Source organism: Marasmius oreades, chromosome 11, assembly GCF_018924745.1.
Source record: "Marasmius oreades isolate 03SP1 chromosome 11, whole genome shotgun sequence".
NCBI lineage: Eukaryota > Fungi > Basidiomycota > Agaricomycetes > Agaricales > Marasmiaceae > Marasmius > Marasmius oreades.
The window spans coordinates 2,192,291-2,215,101 of NC_057333.1; the positions used below are offsets into that span (position 1 = coordinate 2,192,291).

The following is a 22,811-nucleotide window of genomic DNA, read 5'->3' on the forward strand; positions in this document are numbered from 1 at the left end:
AATATGTACCAAAAATGGCCCAAATTGGGGGTCAACGGATCGGACATGCTACCCAATATGCCCCCCTCCTCCCCAGTAACAACTTCGGTTCGAAAGAGAGACCATCATGACCGTCGTGACTGACATGTACTTTTGGGAAGATGGCAATACCAGTCGCATCGCGCTTTGAAGAAAAGGAATGTGATTAGTAAGACTGCCACGCCAATATTTATGAGCTCAAATCTTCTCACAACCTTTCATTCACGTCTCAAGCTATCAAACGTTATTCCAATCAAGCCCAATTAGCGATGCCGCGGGTCCCAACAGGTGGAGGAAGGCCGCGAGCACCTCGGAGTCGCAGCTGGGCGGATTCACAGCCTAAGTATGTATTCAACAGTTTTAATCTTGAACGCGACTATTTTACTTATTAGAGTCTTGTCAGCGTCTCCGTGTTGCGGCATGTTTCGCTCTATCTACCGTTATCGTAAACGCCCGGCGTTCTTTTTTCACGACCACCATGTCACCGATACGACTATCGCGTTTTCAGGGATGATCATGATGCGTTGATGAGTCAAAAAACGTTGACTTTGAGCCAGTGAGTACGCAACTATGTGCTTCATGTCAACTCCGTTCAACTAACTAAGTGGGTTTTGATCGGACTCGACGGCAGAAAAGCAATTGTTGAATGCGATGCAGGTGGAGAAGGGAAGGTGTACGCTGGGAAATTCTAGGACATACTACATAGTGAGGTTTCCCTGCTTCAACTTCCACAAAGCTCAACCAACGTTGTTCCTGTCAGCCCAAATCAATAGGCTCGGAATCAAAGGGCAGATAGGGTGATACAAGTCTGCGTTGGCAAAAACCGGTTAACGTTTTGACGCCCGATCACGAGTTGGTAACAAAAGCCTATCCGTAAACCCCATCGATATCCCTCACATGATGATCAGAAGATCGCTTCTCTTTCCCCCTTCCTGCTATAGCCATGACCACACACGGGCGCCGAATCTTCGTCTTTTCCCATCCTCGCACCGCCTGTCACCTGTTTTTCCATCTCCTCTCAACCCATCCGGTATTCGAGATCGTAGAGCCGTTTTGTTGCGCTGCTGCGTATGTCGTTGGAACAGAACCTCAAGAGGCTCGTTCTAGGGAAGAATGGATGGATCTTCTGTCGATGAGTGAGGAGGATGCGTCCAAGATCACTTGGCAAGGAAGGATAGACGATTTGCAGAAGGGGGTTGCTGAAGCTGAGTTGAATGTGAGTTGAAGCTGTTAATCGCCTTTCTGTGACGTACTAATGTCACCCTTTTCAAGGGGAAACGGGCTCTCACTATGGATCATCCGCACTATTTGATAGCAGTATCGGAGCTCCAGAGGCATAATATCGACGTTCCCGGACGAGAGTCAAGGCCGACTCCCGTAATTGTAGATCGAGAATTGGACATTGGGCCTTCGTACTCTTCTTTCAACCTCAGGATGATCCCAGTGGATCACCCCAACCCAACCTTAATTCCCGACCGATTTTTCTTCTCGTTCACACCAATCATCATGATCCGGCACCCAGCTCGAGTTATCCCTTCTTATCTACGCGCCTTTCAGAGTCTTGGATACGATATCTCCCATCCAGACTTCCCCGTGCAGGCAGAATGTTTTCGATTAGAACGGCTGGTGTTCGATAGCTTCAAGTCTTTTGAAGAAGCCCGTGCGGTAGCGGAAGGCCGAAAACCTAACACTCCCATTGTCATTCACGGAGATAAGCTGGTGAGGGAACCTCACAACCAGATGAAGAAATTATGTACGTTGTTAGGTGTTGATGACAGGCAGTTGAAATATTCTTGGGACCCTCCTAGAGTTGGGGAGTCTGCTAAACTGGCGCGGGCGTTTGTAAGCGAGTTTCGTCGGTCAACTGGAGTTTTCTCTAACCCGGTGAGTGAAATCAATCGAATTCCAGATGTTGTCGTGGTTGACATCTTAGGCGTACTAGAGAGCCAAGGAATTGAACCTGGAAGAAGAAGTGAGAAGCTGGGCGACGGAATGGGATGAGGATACTGCCAGGATTTTAGAAAAGAAGGTCGCTGCGCAAATGGAGGATTACGAGTATTTACTCCAGTTCTGTTTGTGAGGGGATAGAACTTAGTAAAACTACATTTTCCAACAGTTCGTTTCGGTAATTCTAGTGTCAAATCAGGCCGCTTTCAATCTTCACTTCAGAACACAGTGTCAACCTCAAACGCTATTCCTGCGGTTCTTCTTTCGGCTCTTCAAGCTTCAAGCTTCGCATCCTGTTCCTATACTTGACAGGAAGAAGAAGAATAAAGGACAGTTATAGCGCTCGTTACGGTGAGTATGTATACAACTCCGTTCTAAGGTTACTGGTATTGGTACTGACAAGTAGTACCACGACAGGTCCCACCTCCGGTTTCATTATCATGATTCGGCTCGTCGGAGAAGTCTTGCTAGGCGGGGTTGGGAGTTTTGTCTTTGATTGGTTTCTGAGATCTGAAAGCACATCTTGAAGGAGTTTACTCCGACGAGACTGGTTTTCTCTCTATCTCAGTACTTCTGTACGCACTGCACCAATGGCGACCACTATTGGACCTTCTTTCCCACCTCCTTCCCCGGAATATCCCCCTTGAAATTCGACCAAGGGAGTTCAGAACTTCAGAGTCGGTATACGCGATAGGGGCTTGGGAGGAGGGAAGATGGTCATATCTGAGACTGAGACGTTTCGTTCATGACAATGACGTGACCTCCCTATCCTTCTCAAGCTCCTGACTCTCAAGCACGCGTATATAAGCCCCCCAGATGTCCAGATGGACGCCAAGTCAAGTACTCGCCTATCGCATATCGGCTTCACCATCATTTGATCATCCCAATTACAATCTACCACCATGTCATCTCTTTCTCTATCGCTTTCTCGATCGCTTTCACGCTCACACTCCCAATCATCTCATACTCGCGCTAGCGGGGCCTCGATAACCAGGGTGAGTCACCATTACTTCTGCAAAAAGCAAGAGTTTTCTCTAAATCCTCCATTATTTTTCAAAGAAAGAAGCCTACCACCTCTGCCATACACCTACTCTCTCAATCCCCGGAGGAAGAGTAGTCGCCAACCCACACTACATCGGTCCAGCACCTGCGCCTACACCTACGCCCTACGTAGTTGCAAATAAATGGACATCCACCTCGAAGGAGTATCAGAGGACAGGGGTTAGACCTAGACCTGCCAAACTGGATAGGGAAGCTGGTCTGTCGACGAAGTCATTTGTGCCCATCGTCTCTGTTGATTTTGACAACAAGGACGCGAAAGTAGAGAACGACAAGGGTATGAAAACACCTAAAGAGAGGAAACTCAACAAGAACGTTCGGTTCTCTGATACTATCCTTGTAAATAAATTCGATTTGGAGGATGAAGATTCGGATGAGGACATTTATTCTGCTTTGTGTACCAAGATTCAACGGGAGAGGGAGAGGGAAGAAGCGGATTTGACGACGAGGGTTTGGTGGAAGGGGAAAGCTGGGGTGAAAGGGGTGAAGAAGACGTTGAAGGTTTTTTGGAATGTCATTTATTAGGCCAGGGAGAAGGAAGCTACTTTATTCTATATTTTATTTTTTCGCTGTGTTTCAATGGGAACCATGACTAGTGACTTTTCGTAAACGATCTTTGCTGACCGCAAGTCGACGTACTCGGAGTGGGAGGAAATCAATGAAAGTAATCTTCATGCCTTCGGTATCGAGAACATTTGAGTATCGGTTCGAAACTATGAAGGCAAGCTGTCAGTAAATCAGAGCTGAGTTTGAGTTAAGAAACACGCATTGATGCGTTGTCGCTAAGAACTTGTACTGGATTTCGACCTTATTTCTCTCCAATCCCTCTACGTGTCATCGTACCCAATCATCGTTTGTCCACCTTTAAATGTCGCCAGTATCACCTACCGCCACTAGTGTGTACCTCTCCTCGGAATTCCTCGTCAATCCCGGACTTGAAGTTGAATTTGGGACCTGAAGCTGAAGGTCTGATTAATGCATGCGGCGTTTACAGTAATTGCTTGGGCGACGTACCTGGATGTTCTGAACGGGCAGACTCCGCACGTGTTTAGAAAGACAGATGGATTTCTCACGCTCACGCGGGCATGAATTAAGTTCATTTTCATTTCCCCCCTCCTCCAGATCCATACAACGATACAGTTTGAGGTGATTTAGACAAGGTCAAGGTCACACCGGATTCTTCCACCTATTCTCTGGCATTCGGATACTTAGTGGTTTTGTCGCGGCCAGCGTCCCACAGCTCATCGACTTCTGGTTTATCAAGAGCACATATCTCATTGAGCGGACCAACGTCGTATAATCCTCGGATTCGTAAATACACTAGGTAGGTGGCTGAATTCCTACTCCCGCACACGCCTGATATCGCCCTCATCCCTAGTATCGACTTGACCCCACTCGAAAGTGCGTATGCTCGCGTTCAGGATTACAATTCTTGCCGCACCAGGGACGCGTGGCGTCCTGAACTTTTGCAGCACAATGTTCCCTTCACAGAACTTCGTCATGTTGTTTGGGAAGCAACACCACTGATGGGTTTTCCCTCCTCAGGGACTACAGTTAGTATTCAAATTCCTTCATCTTGAGTGTGATCTAATTGATCCCTTCTGTAGCATGGTCTTCCTAAACTGACATGACATCGTGTGGACATCGTGTGATTAACTTATTCAGTCCGATAGACTAGGTGTTCCAGATAAAACGCGCGGTGGCTGACAGGGTTTACCTAACGATTTCCGTGATTTCGGGTACGGAGTGATGATCAAGAAAATGAGTATAAACGATCTAATTAGTGGCTCTTTCGCTCCTCATCCCGCTCTCCTCCCCCCAACAGCGGCCAGTAGCAGACTCTAAAGTTTCTCTCTGGGAAGCTTCCTCGACCATGCCATTATCTGCTACACCCACGAAGGAGCTCACGGAGGATACTTCCTCTCGATCCTCGGCTTTCATCGATCCTGTTGCTGAAAAGAGAGCAGTGCGGAGGTTGGATTTTGCTATTTTGCCTATCATGACCATGTACTACTTCTTGTCTTTCTTGGTGAGTACCCGGCTTGCATTATCGAGAGTGTCAAATATTGAGTGTTTACCTCAGGATCGTGCAAACATCGGTTCGTGGCCAAAGCGCCCACAAGTTCTCGCCCTTTCTAATTCTGTACTAAACCAGGCAATGCTCGCGTCGCTGGCCTCCAAAAAGCTCTCAGGATGACTGATTACCAGTATCAAATTTGCGTTACGGCCCTCTACGTGTACGAGTCTCCAACCCATCCCTCTCGATTGTGTCGCTGATAAAGTTGTATTTTTCAAGCCCTTACATCTGCGCCGAGCTCCCCTCGAACCTTTTACTGCGAAAACTCACCCCGAGAATAGTCATGCCTTCGCTTCTTACTGCTTGGGGAATCATTGTCATTTTCCAAGGTGTGCAAACTCGCATTATATGCATTCGGGATTGACGCTAAAGTAGTGAACCAGGGTTCATTACCACGTATCCGGCTTTGGTCGGTGCTCGTGCTCTTCTGGGGTTGGTTGAAGGTCCCATGTTCCCCGGTATCGTCCTTTACCTTTCCAGCTTCTACACACGGAGGGAACTGTCAATGCGGTAATCAAACACGTTCTTAGTTCCGCTCCTGGCCGCACTTATTTATTTATCTCTTCAAAGGGTTGCGATATTCTTTTCTGCTGCTTCGGTAAGCAATAAAATTCGATGTTCCTAGACCTGCCACATGCTGACCCGAAATTTTGATTATTTAGCTATCTGGCGCTTTCTCTGGGTTGTTGGCCGCTGCTATCGTTAATATGAATGGTATTGGAGGAAAGCCTGGATGGGCGTGGATTTTCATCCTGGTATGTGTCTCTCGCGCCATGAGGCCGTTTTTACGCCTTGACTGATTTATTTCGCCAACGCTACGCAGGAAGGCCTCTTTAGTGTCTTCATCGGCATTCTTGGTTTCTTCATTATTCCATCTACCCCAAGAGGTATCAAGCTTTTCGTCACGGAAGCGGATAAAGAGTACGTCGCTCGGATATCAATTCCCAGGGTGGAATCGTCTTTCTTTTTCTAACTGCTATCGCCATGTCTAGCATTCTTGAAAGGCGTTTAATTCGAGACCGACCATCGGTTAGCCCTCATGATCATTTCAGCCTCAAAGAAGTTTTGCGCTCCCTTTCGTCGCCTCACGTTCTTATGGTCTTTGTGTTGTTCTACATGACGGGTACTACGTTATATGGCTTAGCACTGTTCCTTCCTTCGATCGTGAACCAATTGGGATTCAGTCCGAATCAAAGCCAGTTGTTGAGCGTCGGACCTTTCGCTGCTGGATTCTTTGGTGGGTTTTCCGCCAAAAAATCTTTTTCTAAATTTAAATGACCGGTTACTGATAATTGTGAAACAGTAACGATCATATCGGCGTACTATTCAGACAAATACCAAGCTCGTGCCGTTCCCACCGCTGCGATATCCACGCTCGCTGTCATAGGGTTTGCTATGTATTTGAGTAAGCCCCATCCCCTACCCATTGTAAAGAGATGGCTCATAAATGCTTTGTTCGGTTAGCCGCAGAAACGAAATTCGTCCGATATGGGTCCCTGTACCTGACTGTACCAGGAGTATACGCAGTTGCACCTGTTGTTTCTGCGTGGATGTCGAATAACTCCGAACCGTATTACACCCGTGCTACTAGTATTGCGTTTGGGTTTATTGCTACTAATTCCGTAAGTTAATTAGTCTTAGTCCCGGGGTCTTCGACATTTCTCTTTTCGGAACATTTTGTTGACGGGGAGTGGACGTTTTGACAGGGCGGTATCACAAGCACGTGGATGTTCCCGACGAAGGAGGGACCTAGGTTTAGGAGGACGACTATTATTGATATGGTTTTGTAAGTTCTTGTTCTTGTCTTTGTCATTCAATCGTTGAATGTATTCACAACTTCAACGTCGTCAGCTCCGCGCTCATTGTCGTTCTGGCCATCGTCAACGGGCTATATCTACGACGACAAAATCGGATAAAGAGGGAAAGGCGGTCTGAGATTCTTGCTCCTTACTTGGAGGATGGGGCTGGGAAATCGGAAGATGGAGGGGATGGAGGGGAAAGGGCTTGGATGGAACTTGGGGATCGGCATCCGGATTTCATGTATACGTACTGATTATCTTCTATAATTGATTTGTACGTTCATTATATTATAATACCCACACATGGATTTCACCCCTGTTACATTGCGAGGCCTTGAGGTGTTGAGTAGCCGTATCCGATGAGGTGACGGACTATGAATCATAATGAATTTGTTAGGTTTAGAGGCATCACTTTGACGTCGCGGCGTTCAATAAGCCTTCACTAGCTTAGGGAGATGTTCCACGTGGAGCGTCCGCGAGAATAAAATCCCCCTGATCTTTTATCCTTCATTCTGTTGTTCCCGACGTATGTACCTCGCGGCGCATGGTCCTAAGTATTGAGAGACGGCTCGAATGAATAGGTACTAAAGTACACAAGTAGTGGCTGAGTTAGCTTACATGTCACCCACGCGGATAGAAAATCTTCCGTTTACCGAACGGGTCCTTGAACGTTTGAACCACATCTCTCGCTTTAGCGATGACGGACTGAGGCTGCGGGAGCTCGTAATCACAGACTCGGAAATGGCGGAAAATGGTCTTCGTTTCATGGCCAACTTCGACCGCCTAGGGGGGGACGGGGCACTCGGAAAGGAGTATTACTAGTGTGCAGATGAAGGTGTCAACGACTCAGAGGAAATCGAAATGAGTGACTTAAGCACACCTGAGTAAAGCATCCATTGAGCGTCGTAAAAGGAGAAGGTTCCTGTCAACACGAGGCGAGATGCAGATTCAATAGTCGAGTGACCCGCAAGCGTGCCTTCGCACCGCTCTCACGTCTTTTTCCAACTCCTTGTATCGATATTCAATCAGGCCGTAAGACCGTTAGATCGCTTGCAGAATGAGGACGACTAATGCTAGAGACGAACTAATTGTGAGTTGAAGCAGTTTAGGTTTATCGAATTCTATGACGCCCTCACCTTTTCTTTGTCCAAAGACAGATAGGCCCTCACCCTGGAGCGCAAATAATTACCTGCTGGCATTCTCGTAGATTCAAAGCGGGTGTTGACATTCGCGGACGTAACCCCCCCTCGACCTCGGATAATGCCAGTGGATCACCCCAACCCAACTTTACTTCCCGACTCCCGATTATTCTTCTCGTTCACGCCAATTATTACGATCCTTTCTGTTCAATGATCTATGCACCTTTCTCGACCGCCTTGGATCCGAAGACGATCTTTCCCATGCGGACTTTCCAGTATCTGGAGAAAGTTTTTGGTTGGAGCGGCTGGTATTTCAAGTCCTTCGAAGAATCGTCACAGCCAGATGGAGAAGCTGTGCGCGTTGTTAGGTATCGATGATATCCAGTCAGTGGATCATTCCATTTAACACTGGGGAGCCGACTGTGACTTGAATATGAATGAAGAAGATAGAAGTTGGGCAAAGGAATGTATGAGGATACTGCTAGGATTTTAGAAAAGAAAGTCGATGGACAAATGGAGGTTTACGAGTACTTACTGCAGTTCACCGTCTGTCATGGAAGAAATGGTGGAAGACCGCACATAAATGGCTCTTCAAGTTATATGGTTTTCCTATCGCCCCCGACGTCACGGTATTCTCCGTTGCGATATTCCGGCTCTACTGCTGGCACGATAAGCATTGAAAGTATACTGACTCAGAAACGCCCCGTCTCTTCAGGCGCGCTGAATCCGAGTCGCTTGTACAACTTTTCAGATTTTACCGCATCTTTTTCATCTCGAAGAACCGAAGGACGTGCACGGAAAGGTTTAGAGAGCATGATGACATAGTTATTAGGTAAGCGTACTTTTGAACTCTTGACCACCACTGCTTGACCGGTGCAAAATTCTAATACAGTCTCATCACTCGTGTCAGGTGAGCTCTGGCTATTCTCTAAGTTCTATTTGTTGATAATTAATTCGCTGAATTCTACTCTCCCAGATCTCCATTTGCGAAACTTGCGCTTGAACTGGTTTTGCGATCAGGTTACATAAAAGGCCCTTCAAGTTGCGGATAATGGACAATGTCAGAGCGACGTGGTTCTCGATAAATAATTCATGCTGATCAAGGAATTTTATAGACGTTATTTAATGCCGATGCTGTCAAAGAAAAGATATCTGAACTCGAGGAAGCCATTCCGAACGCTCTTCAGCAGGTCTTCGTAATGGAGACGGAACTCAAAGCCTACAAGAACATGCTCTCTCCCATTCTCAAACTTCCAACCGATGTTCTCTCCCTTATATTTGGACTATGCACAGACAGTTGGCACATTTACGAATATGTTCCATGGGTCTCATCGTACACCTGTCGAAGATGGCGTGATGTCGCCCTGTCCTATCCTTTTCTTTGGAACGTCGTTCGCATTGATGCAAACCTTCAGACATACTCTCTCCTCAACTCCGACATGTTGAAGACGTGGTTTGCCAGATCACAGTCGCTTCCTCTATCTTGTGATGTCAGGTTCAGGCCGTATCCGGAAGACCTTGATTCAGACGATTCTGGTTTAGACGAGGGTGTAGACGACTCGATGATACACGATAAAATTCTTGACTTGTTGTTAAGCGAAAGTCAGAGGTGGCTCGACATGTCCTTCAAGATGGACCTATATCACTGCCTGGCGACGACCACTAGGCCTTTCACGCTTCTGCGATACTTGCACATCAATGTCCAGTTTTCGTCTAGTCATAGATCGCTGATACCCCGTACATTCAATGCCTCTGCATTTGCGTCTGCACCCAATTTGGTGGAAGTTTCGGTCGACGTCCCGAAGCCCTTACCTGTGGTGTCGCTTCCATGGCACCAACTAAAACGATACTATTGTGGTTCAACTCCCGAAGAAAGCAACTTCTTAGACCTCGCGAAACTCGTAAAGATTGAACATTTGATTTTTACGCTCTGCAAGCCCCTTGTTGTCAGCCCTCAACGTCAACCATTGCATTTGATCAATCTTCGCCGATTGGATATTTTTGGCTGGGGGCAGCCAATCATGAAAACTCTTCCCTTCCTTCACCTTCCTTCACTCGAAGACCTCTTTCTTCATTCCAGCGATCCGAAAATCAGCCCTGACATCATACGGTTAATCTTCGACGTCCAGGAGGGCAGTTCTTAAATCTCCCAGGGAATGCTCTTATATCTCCTGTGATTCTCCAGTTGGCGCATGAACTCAGAGCTGTTAATGAACTCCACCTCGACCTCACTGATAGGGGTCATGCCCAGTCCAAGCTTTGAAGCCCCTTCGAAGCAAAACATTCCTCCCCCGCTTGACGGCCCTGTACTTTGTCATTCAGTCTGACACTTATGGTGACTTCCTCATCGACGAGGATGGATTCTTCGATAGTATCGCAGACATGATCAGGGACAGACGAACGCCACATTTATTCGAAGTTCAACTCGAGCGTCTGTCATTGGATACCACCCGGGGTATTCTAGGAAGTGTAGGATTTCCGCTGACATACCGGGGATACGACGGATAATAGAACTCTGTTCGGAGGGACTAGAATTACTCGAAACTGTTGTGGATGGGTGGTTGTGTCCAGTCCATGAAAAGCTTAGGCACTGGAATGCAGATCTCGCACAACGAGATGCAGCTCGATTCAGATATTCAGTACCATCTGAGGTAGTTTGTTATTATTGATCGACTTGTGGAGGTGTCCAAATGTAAACTTAGACACTGTATATCCGACCCGCTGTCCTGGTGTATTTACATTTAGTTGCAACCTGCCGCACTGAAGTCTTGCTGAAGTCAAAAAGTCATTTCCTTTACATCTGATTCCAAATGCTTTTACTTCACTTTCTGGGCTCGAGAGTTTGCTTACTTGTTTACCAGACAACAACTTATATCAAATCAAAGTCTAGAGGCACATGTGGGTCCCTGTGGGGCCATGGCACGAAATTGCGCGACGAAATAATTAGGTAAGCGAACCTTGGACAGTTCACCGCCACGATGCTCAACTGGTCCAAAACTCTGACCTCATAGTATCAGGTAAATTCTGCGTATCCTCTCAGTCTCAATGCATTCATATCCTCTGCAGTTTGTCTTCTGGACTTCTTCTTTCTCAAGTTGAGACTGATGGGCGATGTCAGATGGTGACATTCTCCTCGATGAATATACCACACTGACCAGGCGGCTTATAGACGCTATTGAACGTCGATGTCACCATAGAAAAGATATCTGAGCTCGAAGAAGTCGTCCCCAAGGCTGATCAGCAGGCCTTCGCGATGGAGACGGCTCTGACAGAACTCAAAACGTATAAGAACATGGTCTCCCCCTTACTCAACCTTCCAACCGATGTCCTCTCCCTCATATTCGAAACTTGCGCAGAAAGTGACAAAGATGGGCATGTCATGTCGCTCGGAGCTGTTCCATGGGTCTTGTCACACATTTGTCGAAGATGGCGTTATGTCAGCTTGTCGTACCCTCAACTTTGGAAGGTCGTTCGCATTGATGCATACCGCCACCATCTGTCCAATCCCGCCATGCTGAAGGCGTGGCTTGCTAGATCACAGCCTCTTCCTTTGTCTTGCGTTGTCAGGTTCAGGTTGAGTCCGAGAGCTGTTGGTTTTTACGAGGATATAATCGACATAATGGATCACGAGGGAATCACCAACTTGTTGTTAGGCGAAAGTCAGAGGTGGCTCGACATGTCCTTCGAGTTGGGCGACAGGGTACATTTATATAATCTTATCGGGACGACCACTAGGCCTTTCCCGCTTCTGCGATACTTGCGTGTTGATGCCAAGTTTCCACCTATTCACAGATGGCTGATACCCCACACATTCAATGCCTCTGCATTTGCGTCTGCACCCAATTTGGTGGAAGTTTCTGTCGACGTCCAGGAGCCCTTACCTGCCATGACACTTCCATGGCACCAATTAAAACGATACTCAGATTGTGGTTCAACTCGCGAAGAAAGCACCTTCTTAGACCTCGCGAAACTCGCAAAGCTTGAACATTTTGTGTACAAGCTCCATCCTCGATCTTTCAGCAACCCTCAACCATTGCATCTGGTCAATCTACGCCGATTGGATATGTTTGGTTGGCCTTGGCAGACGATCATAGAAATCTTATCCTTTCTTCACCTTCCGTCACTCGAAGACCTCTTTCTTTACTTTACACATACGGTTTCCAGTCCTGACATCATCATACACTTAATCGTCGACCTCCAGGAGCGCAGTTCTTGTCGACTGAAACGCTTAACTCTCCCTGTCAATCTTCTTACATCTCCTGTTATTCCCCAGGTGGTGCAGCACTTCAGTACCGTTGAAGAACTCCACCTCGACCTCACTTACCATGCAGCAATTTGGACGGGGTCTCGACCACAGTCACATCCAGCTTTGGGGAACCTTCGAAGCAAGTTATTCTTCCCTCGCTTGAGGGCCCTGTACTTTGTCATTCGGTCCTGTAATGATGTCGTCATCGACGAGGATGAGCTCTTCGACAGCATCGCAGACATAATCAGGGAAAGACGAACTCCCGATCTATTTGAAGTCCAACTGGAGCGTCTATCGTTCGATACCACCCCGAGGTTACCCAGGAAACCTAGGATATCTGCCAATATACCAGGGATACGGCGGATAATCGAGCTCTGTTCGGATGGGCTAGTATTGATCGAACCTGTTATTGACGGGTGGTTGTGTCCAGTCCACGAAAAAGCTAGGCACTGGAACGCAGAACCTGCATATCAGGATGCAGCTCGATTTGGAGGTTCAACCGCCTTTGTGGTGAATTATCCTTGATATGCGAAGAGCCTTTGATAGTTTAGCGTAAGTAGTATACAATTCAATGTCATGGGTTATTGCTAACACCGTTTTAAAAAGACATGCAACGAGAAAGATCCCCTCTGCTTTCCCTTCATGATGACCATAGTCTTTCCCACCGGGGTGGCCAGGGAGATCATGGAGGCTAGCATTGAGGCCACGGCGGATACAATAAGGCCCATCATAGCGGTCGCCCTGGCCACCGACATGGCGGAAATAACGATGGGCACGGTGGACATAGTCATGGCGACACAACACTCTTCTCGCGAAGAACAAGGTGGCCACGCAGGTTGGAGCACATGGAGCACACGATAATGGCCACTACAGAGATTTTTGATGGCTGGCCATGGTGGAAATTGCAGTGGGCACGTTGGACATGGATGCTACCCTCATCCTCGCAAAGAGCAAGGAGGTTACGGAGGGAGCCACCATGGAAGATATGTCTATCGTCGTGAGGGGCAAGTCTTTGGAGCTGGTCACGGTGGTCATGGACGTGGTGGCTACCGCTATCGAGCCTGGAGATTCGCTAACCCCTTACCTTTGGTTTCTTTTCCTCTTTTCATCTTTCGGGAACCCCCCGTGTTTCTCTCTTTCAATGGCTGTGTTTCGCCAAGTGTTGACAAACTGCACTGTTCCTTTAAATGTTATCCAATAACTTTGAACCGTCTGCCGGTGAACGAAGCCTCAGGCCCGAGCCCTGCAACGTTGGATTGTACTTGAGTTGTTCCTGTAAATCATGATAGAGGCGTGCAGGTACCCCCGTATTCGCAAGGCTTTCTCTCTATGTCTACATCATTAATGTCAGAGTAACAAAGGCGTTTATTATCAAAAATATAGGCAAATTATACGAAAGCAACCAATTAAGGATGAAAAGGCGATAATAAGTACATAGCGAGTTCTGCGAAGTGCCAACTACTGCAATTGGCGCGACCGCAAATTACATCGAGGACGAACCAGAAAATCCCTACACATGCAGCTTCAAGCATTGTCAGATTGCCCGTCAGTCAAGCGACGGCGCTTGGTAAACCCGGCTGAACCAGAAACAACAGCCGTTGGCTTTCCCTTCGTTATGTGAGACGTGACTGGTTCAGCTACTGTGTCTTCCACTCTGCAACCACGTTTGGACCGTGAAGGGTGAGGAGTTTGAGGTTGAGGCTCAGCGGATTCGGGATCAGTGACTTTCGTCTTTCCTTTCGTAATACGAGACCTGGCTAGAACTGGTTCCTCGATAGCGTCAATAGCCTTTGCCTTTCCTTTCCTTCCACGAGCTCTTGTCGGTCCCGTGACCACACATTTTTCTCCTCATGCACAACTCCAGACCGCAAACTTCTACGCAGAGCTTGTCAACTACTTTCGATTTTTCTTTTGCTGTGCGGGACCTGAGTGTCATGGCCACCTCGTTTCGATCGTCCGTAGGCTCCCCAGCTCGAGCCTGAGGCGGTTCATTAACACCGGGAGCTTCGGCATTTACTTTCGATTTGCGAGGATTAACTGGGGTTGACTTGTGAACCAATACATCCTCCCTCTCTGCCTCATCTTCGGAAATATTCCTAGGATCTTGAATAGCCGCGTCAACGGTCCTCTTTGCAATCACTGGTAGAGGAATGAGATCCATCGCTCGACTAATGTTGCCGAGATTGAGCAATGCGAAAGGCGAGTTGTCTTCGGTATTGAGAGCTGCATGATCGATATCCTTCCCAATAACCGCTATCACCGGTAGAACATTATGTGGGCCCAGTCGAGGGCACGGTTTCGGTAGCTCATCTAATGCTTCCATGATCCCAAGTGGAATACTGTCCTAAAAGCGATAGTAACTACTTCAATCGGAGTGTACAATGAGTTGTTCGTGCTGGATACTTACCGACTCATGGAATAGATGGTCTGGATGTAGCTCGTGTCTCGCATCCCGAACTCTAGATGCGAGATCGTCGTCATCAGTCAAGGAGTGAAAGACTCGCGTGACTGCCCAAAAGCGATTATGGTTCGATAATTTGACAACGAATATGAGGGTGGCGCTAGTTTCCGTAACGTGGATGCAAAATGGTGTCTTGCGATAGTGTCTAATCCACGACATGGTGTCCTTCAAGGAGGTGGTATATGTGACTAGAGTCTGTTGGACGTGATCTACGTCTCGCAGGGGCGGTTCTTCGAGCACGCCTCCTCTCCGGCTCCGTGTCACAATGGTCGCTTTGCGAGTCGCCCAAACGGGGGAAGGGTGCGTGAAGGAGAATACATCGGAGAGCCGGGGGTTTTTACAAAACAACAGGGCCAGTCCAAATGCTAGGTATGCAGGTGGATGACGTGGGAGCATTCCAGGATCTAAAAGATGATCCACGAAGTACCGGTATTCGAGTATGGAGGCGGTTCTCCATGTCTCTTTTGGAGCAACAGTCCCGGCCACTTCGTTGCTGGTAAACCATGTCGCCGCTCGAGCGATGATGAGTGGCTCATCGATGACGATGGTCGAACATCGGGAGTCAATGTACCGCCCCATTCCTTCGTTAACCAGCTTGACTGCAGCTGGAGGATACCCAGGATTCTTTGACGATATTAAAGCGTCCATTAAGGCGAGATGTAAATATGCCCGAAGTGGTTTGTCTAAAGAAGCGTGAAGTAAGTTGGTTTCCAATGCCCCAGCAGTAGCAAGTAACCCCTACCTATTACCATCAGTTCAAAGTCCAATAGCTCATATGGAGTAATTGTGAGGGGAAGACGCTCATCGTAATGGACGTCATGAGGAAAGTACCCTGTCCCTTGGTGGATGACTATGTCCAGATAAGTGAGGGGCTTCGCAAACCGGTGTTCGAGGAGCACTGATATGTACGCAGACGTGAACCGATGCCTGGATACATTTCAATCAGCTGAATTGAAGGAAAGGAGATACATCGGGTATGAACTGCCGGACATAACGCTCCTGGGTATCGAAATCATCAAAATTTCCCGTGTTTGAATTCCAGACGAAGTCATCGAATAAAGGGTCGTTAACGGAGTGTTTCCGCGGTATCTCTGTCCCTGCAACGACGAATACGAACGAATGTCCCTTCAAATGTTCCATCCAGGTCTTCATCATTAGTTTGAGTATAGGATAGTAGCTGTCGTATTCATCAGCAAAGCAACTATTGAGTTGGCTTCATCCAATACGACAACTATTCGTATTGATTTGCCCAGGATGGTGAAAATTTCGTCTAGTTTGGTTTTTGATCCCATCGCTGAGTGCGTCATCGCCAATTTTCAGATCATGATAGACTTCACAAAGGTTATGGAAGACATCCGATAGATTCGACACGTCGTGTTCGTGTTGCATGTCGGAGGCCATTTGGAAAAGCAGCCATAATCGTCGAAGGTATTCGATGGAACGCCCGGCAGCAATGCCATATTCGAGAAATAATTGGAAAATAGTCAATCTGGATAACAGAACCCGACGGGAGCATGTTCGAGCGAGTCTTGCGTTGGCGGCCATCGCTGCTGCGGTTTCTGGTCCGTGGGGGTCCGAAGGGAATTCCTTAAAGCTACGCTCCCCTGACAGGTTTTCGATAACGTCGTCTTGAATATCGAGAGAGCCTAGTTCTCCAGAGTCGAGATGTGAGGTAAAATAAAATCCCCATTCGTCGTGAAGGCTTTCAAATAACAGACGAGTTTTTCCGGATCCCGACGTGTTCAGCAAGAATCTGCTTCTTTTAGGCCAATAGTAAGCGGAAGTGAGAAATTACTCACGTATTTTTTCCACTGAACAAGTCCTCTTTTCTTTTTTATCAGCTCCTCGTCGAATTGAAACGAACCCAAACGGTGCAAAATTATCGATGGAAAATCCAGGTCTCTTAACTGAGGTATTTCAAGGGCTTTGATGAACGTCTGCGCTCCAGCAAAATCGAACTGGGGGCTTATATACGGATCGAAAAAGGAGGCCCTGGGTTGCTTTCACGAATTTCTCAGCCGACGAGACTTGAACAAGAAAGGTTGGCTCGGATATTTCACTTGACATGCGGTATTTGAGCCTATCCACAATATGAGTATAAGTGCTCGATTCCAAATGAGCATCAGACGCACCGAGGGAAGGACTACAAGGGTCACCTAGTCTGGTACCGAGGGAGGGGCCATAATTTCAACTCGATAATAGGGGAAGCTCCTATTAACAAAAATTTTCGAGGTCCGACCAGCTGTGATCCAGGGCACGCGTGCTGACAGAACATTTTGAGTCATCCACTGGACTGCAACAGGGGTTAGTACAAACGTAGATAAACACTGAACAGCGCAAGAAATTACACTGGCACCCACTCTTCCACCCATTTCTAGGCTTTACAGCTGATTCGACGCTTTGAAACTCCTTTTCCTATTCATCACCTCCACGCTAGGCTGGCAATGGCGACTCACGCTGCCGACAGCTCGTCTACGCCGCTCGGCGTTTCTAACCTGGCCCCAAGGATCAGCGATTTTATGATGCACGCGGAGCCACATATCAAAGAGTTCGTTGATATCCCAGCATATCCCAGTTATCTACCATGGTCCCCAGCAGACCGGTTCCAGCCCCTTCAGCCAAACATTGAAAAATTCCTCAATGACCTCAACCTCCCAGCTTCCTCTGACAACCCTCATAAACCTGACCTTCTCCTTCACGATTTGGGATCTCAAGCAAGTGAAGCCCTTTCGGGTTCCCTGTCTTCGGTTTTTCAGCAGAACAGTCATACGTAAGTGGATTGTCAAGTATGAGATCTCGGTCACATCTTGAACGGATGTGAATGCAGAATGCTCGTCAACGTTTCTGGGTCGGGAAAAACGAGGATCGTGTTGGAGGGCCTATTGCGTCACTGGGGTTTATACTTTGTTTGCGAGGAGGAAGGTACGGGTATTGGGTCCAAGGACCTAAGCGAGGCGTTAGCCAATGTTACCGGTGACAGCAAGTTCACAGAGGATGTGCAATCCCTGCGCTTTCTGTCGAGCTCAGAATTTAACGATGCTCTCAGGGTTAATCGGGAAATAGCAGCTTTACGGTTCAACGAGGTTCTACTCGCTCGCCTCGTCGTGTTCAATCAATTTCTCAAATGCGTGGAACATCACCGAGGCCAGCAAAATAGCCCCCTTTCCATCTACCTCCGAAAATGGCTTTATTTACAGCTTCACCCACGCTTGATTCTTCAGGGCAACGAGTCTAAAGACTTGTTTAGGTCATTAATAAAGTCATTTGAACCCATATCAGAAAAGCAATCCCTCAAACAGGAGATCGAATGTGTCTGTCGGTCAGTTCGGGAGAAGTTAGTCAGGCTAACAGGACAGCCTAACTTCTACGTGGTGATAGATGAGGCCCAAGTAGCGGCATCCAGCTGCCTAGATGCATTCATGTCATACAAGATGCTCACACCTCAACCTATACTCCAAGAAATCGTCTATCAATGGACAACGCTACTTCCGAAGAAACCCACTGCGAGATTTATTGTGACAGGGACTGGTGTCTCTTTGAGGGATTTAGAAGAAACTGTAGCCTCTAGCGCCTTCAAATACAGTCCACATGCCATCGCGGTCACAAGTGACACTGGCGCTTTTGACTCACAAGAAAATCAGAAGGCATATATCAAGAGATATGTGCCCCCCGAAATTCTGGCGACAGATATGGGTGGAAAGCTTTTGGACAGGATGTGGTATTGGCTTTGTGGTCGGTATGTATTCCAGGGTTGTCACCCTACCACCAACTTACTAAATCTTCCTTGTTCGCTGTACAGACATCGTTTGACTGCATCGTTTCTCTCCTGCTTAATCGAGAACTGTTTCTACAAACCTCATCAATTATTAGACATCTTCATCGGTAGACAAGGAGCGTTTCCACCTCAAGACTACGACGCAACTTCGATGCCGGATATAAATTATTCATTATCTTCCGCAACCTGCCATATTTTACCCGACTTTCAACCCATCACAATTGAACGGATCAGCGGTGAGTCTTTGTTCAAAAGTTCTCGAGGTACCATATCATTGAACAATGAAATCCCTCTTATTGATGACAGACGCTTGCCTCCGTGACTCTGTTTTGGAAGCGGTATATGAGTACATATTAACCTCCAAGGCGGAATCATCCATCCTGGGATTAGATGGTTCTACACTGATGCAGCTGGGAATTGCCCGAGTTCCGTCATACGATATGATGAACAGCGTTCATATGGATGAACCATTGATACTCCTATCCATTCTGAAGTGGGCCAACAACCCACATCCTGTCCGCAACTGTCTTTCTCTCTATAGACACGTCGCTGGCGGTCTTGATGCTCATAGGATAGCAGGCTCCAGCAATGGATTCGAGCACTACTCTGTCCATTACTTGGCCATAGTCTTCAGTGACTATATAGCACTCGACCAGGTTTTCGACTTCCGAACAGCCAGCCATCCTTTGGCTGGCCGTCGAGCAAAACTTGTTGCGCTCAAAGCTTACACCCGGCCGGACGGAAGTGTTTACTACGAGGAGGGAATCACCAAGATCAGTCCTGAAGGACACATTATTGGTTGTGCGAGCAGTCTCGGACGACGTTATGATCGCAAGGATCCTAAGGGCGACTTCAAGCGTTGGCTTCGCTTCGAACACTCTGAACCCTTTTATCTCCCCGAAAATCTTGCGGCTGCAGATATCATGTTTGTTCTCAAACTTGAAGAGACCAATGACTCTCCCGCTTCATACATTTGGGTAGTTTTTCGATGCAAATTGCGTCCGGGAACACCAGCTTTGCCTGAAGAACCACATAACATTCCGGGCTACACAGATCCCAGGGTGTTGTACCTTGACAACGCTACCTTAACAGAGGCAATAGACATGACAACTCCTAGGCTATTTAGCTTACACACGGTACAGAAGATTCCATTATAGTTGAGGCGAAAGTACTGATTGGGTATCTCGACTGCAGAGCGATGACGATCGTTTGAATGAAAACGAGTCAAGAAGCTCAAGAGCTAAGCCTTCCAATAATGTAAGTATGAATTTATTCAAAATGTGAGGTCGTTATTGACCCAATCACCGTCCTTTTTACATAAAGCAAACACAACAGGCGGCCGAGCAAAAACGCCGGGAACAGCGTAATGAGGTCTTGACTGCCATGGAACAGCTTCCTGGTCGTGCTCCGCCTGAGATAGCCGGAATTTACAGCTGCCTGCGAGTTGTTAGTTCCTGGCCTGCAATCTGTGATTTCTCGCGCTTAGAGGCACCCGGATGCAAGTCTGTGTGGGAGGACCCAGATCGCAACGACGGCCATCCTCTGGCGTCGCTGAATCGGGATACGTTTGTGAACTGTACTAGAACGCTCCGCCCGACAAATGCTCTCTCGCACTACGAGATGTCCAAACGCACTTATGCGTTACAAGAGGTTCATACGATTCGGCCGTCATCGGGAATGCAAGAAGCGGCCTTACACCTCCAGGTTACCGAGTCGCAGGAGTCCCAGCGTCAAGCATCGCAACCGGGGCGCGAAGTGGATTATGGTATTGAGCTCGATGACGGGACTTCTCGTCACAGTCAAGACATCGACACATCGATTCCTTCCTCGTCGCTTGTGGTCAGAACGGTTTCCAGGCAACAGGCACCATTCACGGCTAGCCCGCCGAGTATCGCATCCACATCAGGGGGGAGTACGACAGCACAGTCAGTGCATAATTCGGAGTCTCGGTCCACGGCCAAAAGTCAAAAGCTACGGGCGAGTCAGTCAAGCAAAGCTTCACAAACGGGAAAGAAGCGTACAACCAAAAGAGTTGAGAAGGAAATGGTGGTATCTGAAACGAGGAAAGGGAAGCAACCGCAGGCTTTTGCGACTCCAATTTCACGTCCACCTCCTAGGAGGTCGGCAAGAATAACAACGCAGGAGCAGAAACAGTAAAATCAACACAAGGATGATCCTATGGATGTGGACTGATTTAGATTGTTATTGTTATCACCGAGCCTACTGATGTCGACTTGCGAATACCGATGATAGTTTGATTGACCATGATGTACAGGCTTAGATGTAGTGAAAGTCGTGGAAAAGATGGAAATTTGGCTAAGTATATTGTACAGAGAGCTAGACTTCGGAACGATATGGTGACGACAAAAAACATTGTGGTAAGCCAAGAAAGTAGGAGACGGTGGGTTGTGGTTCGAGTTCACCGACACGAAGGATCGTATATATCGTATAGAGCAACTTTGTAGTTGAAGAACCAGATCTGCGACGAAAATTAAGCCGCTGAACGAAGTCAGGAAGGAGAAAACATACCGTCCTACTCTCACACTGAGTGGGGTAATAGACAACACCGTCCCATCGCAAGGGAGTAGTAGTACCTGTTCGAAGAACGTGTCTGTGTTAGGAAGGAAGAGAAAAGGGTGGAATTGCGCTCACACATTCGGTACCAATCTTCATGTTTCCCGATGTCAACCACTTGAGCTTCAACCCGCTATGACTCGATGGTCAGACCCACAACGAAAAAAGATCCCAAACTCTGTACCTTATTTCTAGTGCCAGCGCAGCCCTGCAAGGTATGTAAGCCAGGATAAAAGTCAACGAACCAACGGCAAAATTCACCTTATCCCTCAAGTCTCTCAGAATAGGGTGGCACTCCGGAACATTGAAATCGATCTCCCAAATCCCTCTTATCCCTCCCGACCCATCACGTTCGCACGAATCCGGTTTCCTCATCTCCTTCCCGAAGAATGCATACGGCACCTCCCTACACACTTTGAGCCCATCCAACTCCTTTATTCCCGCTAGCGACCCATAAAACCGCTTGACCCCATAACGCGCGCATTGGTAATCCGGTCGTACATCCGTCCACACAGGTGTACAGCTCGGTTCTTCAACCATGAACCGTGCTCGCAGGATTTCGCCGTTGGATATCTGCTCGAGCTGGCACTGCTCAGGAAGGACCCGGTGACCATTAATAACAGCAGGTGTGTTTCGACACGAATGAAGAGGATCAAGGCCAGGTGGTATGCGAGAGAGTGACATGAACGCCGTGTATCCGCGTATCCGGTAAGAATGGCATCCTGGATCGGGTGTTGGATTCGGTACGCCGGATGGTAAGGGATCCCAAGTTGGAATACAGCTTCCTTCCCCAAAATCAACAAGCCATTTCCCTCGCGTGATGGTATGGGTGACGTTTCGGGGCGGTGAATCGACCTCGCGTTCAAAGGGTTCGGAGTAACAGGAAAGAGGACGGGGTATCTTTCTGCCGTGAATGGTTACGGGAATGAATGAGCAAAATACGTAGGGATGGTAGCCCTCTGGCATGTAAGAGAGTATGCCGGTGTAAGTTCGAGCGCCAATTGAGGTGCATTCGGGTGAGGGTGTGAGGTTTATCCAGGATGTCGGAACCGCGAAAAAACGTTCGAAAGAGTAGAAAGTGATCATCCCAACGAAAAATATGCCGGTTATAAGCATAAACCTGAACATTAATCGTAGTTTTGTATGGTTCGATGTTGCTGAAGACCTCGGAAGTAAAGGTGTGCGTTGTGATACAAAGGTAACGTTCGTAATCATCGAAGCTCCTGGACGGGTTACCGAGCCTTGATAAAGATTGCGCGAGGATCCATAATTTGGGGACCTTTCGGTCGGAGAATATGGAGGAGGAGGACCATTATTCTGGAATTCTGAACTGGCTGCGGCACATGGTCTTCGGTGAATTCAAGGTTTCTCACAAGTGGCGTTGATACCTACACATCTGTTCCCGTCAGACCAATTTTGGCACCTATCGATTATGCGCTGAAGAGGGAAGAAGGAGCACTGATTGGGAGGAAGTTGAAACGAGGAAGAGGAACAGGGAGGAACAGGGAGGACCGCAAGTCACAACGAGTCACACGAAGGCCCGATGTGACAGTGAAGCGCCGTGAATGTAATTCTGACGCCCATTGTGTGCCCACAAGTTGACTCGACAATATCGTTACACTTACGATGAACACCCATTTAACTATGCGAGGTAGCCAACTTTGATTCAACTTAGACCTCACATCATTCGGTAAACTTCTCCACTGAAATCTCCTT

The 22,811-nt window shown here is 47.7% G+C and overlaps 11 protein-coding genes across 12 annotated transcripts; 8 read left to right on the forward strand and 3 right to left on the reverse strand.

Moving 5' to 3' along the window:
- The first annotated feature begins 209 nt into the window (after positions 1-209).
- Positions 210-2,073, forward strand: E1B28_003507 (uncharacterized protein). Of its 2 annotated transcripts, none has more exons than XM_043160497.1 (6): positions 210-361; positions 422-578; positions 650-1,234; positions 1,291-1,737; positions 1,784-1,902; positions 1,961-2,073. In XM_043160497.1, exons 3-5 carry the CDS (start codon positions 962-964, stop codon positions 1,802-1,804), a joined length of 741 nt encoding a protein of 246 aa, XP_043002454.1. In that variant the 5' UTR covers positions 210-361; positions 422-578; positions 650-961; the 3' UTR covers positions 1,805-1,902; positions 1,961-2,073. The 2 variants fall into 2 exon arrangements, with proteins under 2 accessions (XP_043002454.1, XP_043002455.1); XM_043160498.1 differs by having other exon boundaries at positions 422-574; positions 1,797-1,902.
- A 794-nt stretch (positions 2,074-2,867) lies between these two features.
- Positions 2,868-3,549, forward strand: E1B28_003508 (uncharacterized protein; the record flags this gene model as incomplete). The annotated part of the gene is made up of 2 exons (XM_043160499.1): positions 2,868-2,960; positions 3,025-3,549. 2 exons carry the CDS (start codon positions 2,868-2,870, stop codon positions 3,547-3,549), a joined length of 618 nt encoding a protein of 205 aa, XP_043002456.1.
- A 343-nt stretch (positions 3,550-3,892) lies between these two features.
- Positions 3,893-4,655, forward strand: E1B28_003509 (uncharacterized protein; the record flags this gene model as incomplete). Its single annotated transcript, XM_043160500.1, has 4 exons — positions 3,893-3,920; positions 4,180-4,348; positions 4,403-4,577; positions 4,632-4,655. 4 exons carry the CDS (start codon positions 3,893-3,895, stop codon positions 4,653-4,655), a joined length of 396 nt encoding a protein of 131 aa, XP_043002457.1.
- A 242-nt stretch (positions 4,656-4,897) lies between these two features.
- On the forward strand, positions 4,898-7,154 carry E1B28_003510 (uncharacterized protein; the record flags this gene model as incomplete). Its single annotated transcript, XM_043160501.1, has 13 exons — positions 4,898-5,053; positions 5,108-5,123; positions 5,180-5,261; positions 5,321-5,430; positions 5,485-5,611; positions 5,672-5,699; positions 5,764-5,856; positions 5,925-6,022; positions 6,094-6,338; positions 6,405-6,506; positions 6,566-6,723; positions 6,808-6,887; positions 6,953-7,154. 13 exons carry the CDS (start codon positions 4,898-4,900, stop codon positions 7,152-7,154), a joined length of 1,497 nt encoding a protein of 498 aa, XP_043002458.1.
- Positions 7,155-8,808: 1,654 nt separating this feature from the next.
- On the forward strand, positions 8,809-10,797 carry E1B28_003511 (uncharacterized protein). The gene is made up of 4 exons (XM_043160502.1): positions 8,809-8,871; positions 8,932-8,949; positions 9,016-9,099; positions 9,155-10,797. Exons 3-4 carry the CDS (start codon positions 9,091-9,093, stop codon positions 10,181-10,183), a joined length of 1,038 nt encoding a protein of 345 aa, XP_043002459.1. The 5' UTR covers positions 8,809-8,871; positions 8,932-8,949; positions 9,016-9,090; the 3' UTR covers positions 10,184-10,797.
- A 495-nt stretch (positions 10,798-11,292) lies between these two features.
- On the forward strand, positions 11,293-12,810 carry E1B28_003512 (uncharacterized protein; the record flags this gene model as incomplete). Its single annotated transcript, XM_043160503.1, has 1 exon — positions 11,293-12,810. The coding sequence occupies one exon, from the start codon at positions 11,293-11,295 to the stop codon at positions 12,808-12,810; it is 1,518 nt and encodes a 505-aa protein (XP_043002460.1).
- A 367-nt stretch (positions 12,811-13,177) lies between these two features.
- On the forward strand, positions 13,178-13,486 carry E1B28_003513 (uncharacterized protein; the record flags this gene model as incomplete). The annotated part of the gene is made up of 1 exon (XM_043160504.1): positions 13,178-13,486. One exon carries the CDS (start codon positions 13,178-13,180, stop codon positions 13,484-13,486), a length of 309 nt encoding a protein of 102 aa, XP_043002461.1.
- Positions 13,487-14,065: 579 nt separating this feature from the next.
- E1B28_003514 (uncharacterized protein) lies at positions 14,066-15,394 on the reverse strand (the record flags this gene model as incomplete). The annotated part of the gene is made up of 2 exons (XM_043160505.1): positions 14,066-14,629; positions 14,693-15,394. 2 exons carry the CDS (start codon positions 15,392-15,394, stop codon positions 14,066-14,068), a joined length of 1,266 nt encoding a protein of 421 aa, XP_043002462.1.
- A 567-nt stretch (positions 15,395-15,961) lies between these two features.
- On the reverse strand, positions 15,962-16,291 carry E1B28_003515 (uncharacterized protein; the record flags this gene model as incomplete). The annotated part of the gene is made up of 1 exon (XM_043160506.1): positions 15,962-16,291. One exon carries the CDS (start codon positions 16,289-16,291, stop codon positions 15,962-15,964), a length of 330 nt encoding a protein of 109 aa, XP_043002463.1.
- A 794-nt stretch (positions 16,292-17,085) lies between these two features.
- On the forward strand, positions 17,086-20,678 carry E1B28_003516 (uncharacterized protein; the record flags this gene model as incomplete). Its single annotated transcript, XM_043160507.1, has 6 exons — positions 17,086-17,516; positions 17,574-18,482; positions 18,546-18,757; positions 18,828-19,657; positions 19,716-19,778; positions 19,845-20,678. The coding sequence occupies exons 1-6, from the start codon at positions 17,191-17,193 to the stop codon at positions 20,676-20,678; spliced, it is 3,174 nt and encodes a 1,057-aa protein (XP_043002464.1). The 5' UTR covers positions 17,086-17,190.
- A 17-nt stretch (positions 20,679-20,695) lies between these two features.
- Positions 20,696-22,612, reverse strand: E1B28_003517 (uncharacterized protein). The gene is made up of 6 exons (XM_043160508.1): positions 22,488-22,612; positions 21,357-22,429; positions 21,280-21,303; positions 21,174-21,228; positions 21,051-21,115; positions 20,696-21,000 (listed from the first exon to the last, which is right to left on the reverse strand). The coding sequence occupies exons 1-6, from the start codon at positions 22,489-22,491 to the stop codon at positions 20,941-20,943; spliced, it is 1,281 nt and encodes a 426-aa protein (XP_043002465.1). The 5' UTR covers positions 22,492-22,612; the 3' UTR covers positions 20,696-20,940.
- Positions 22,613-22,811: the final 199 nt, after the last annotated feature.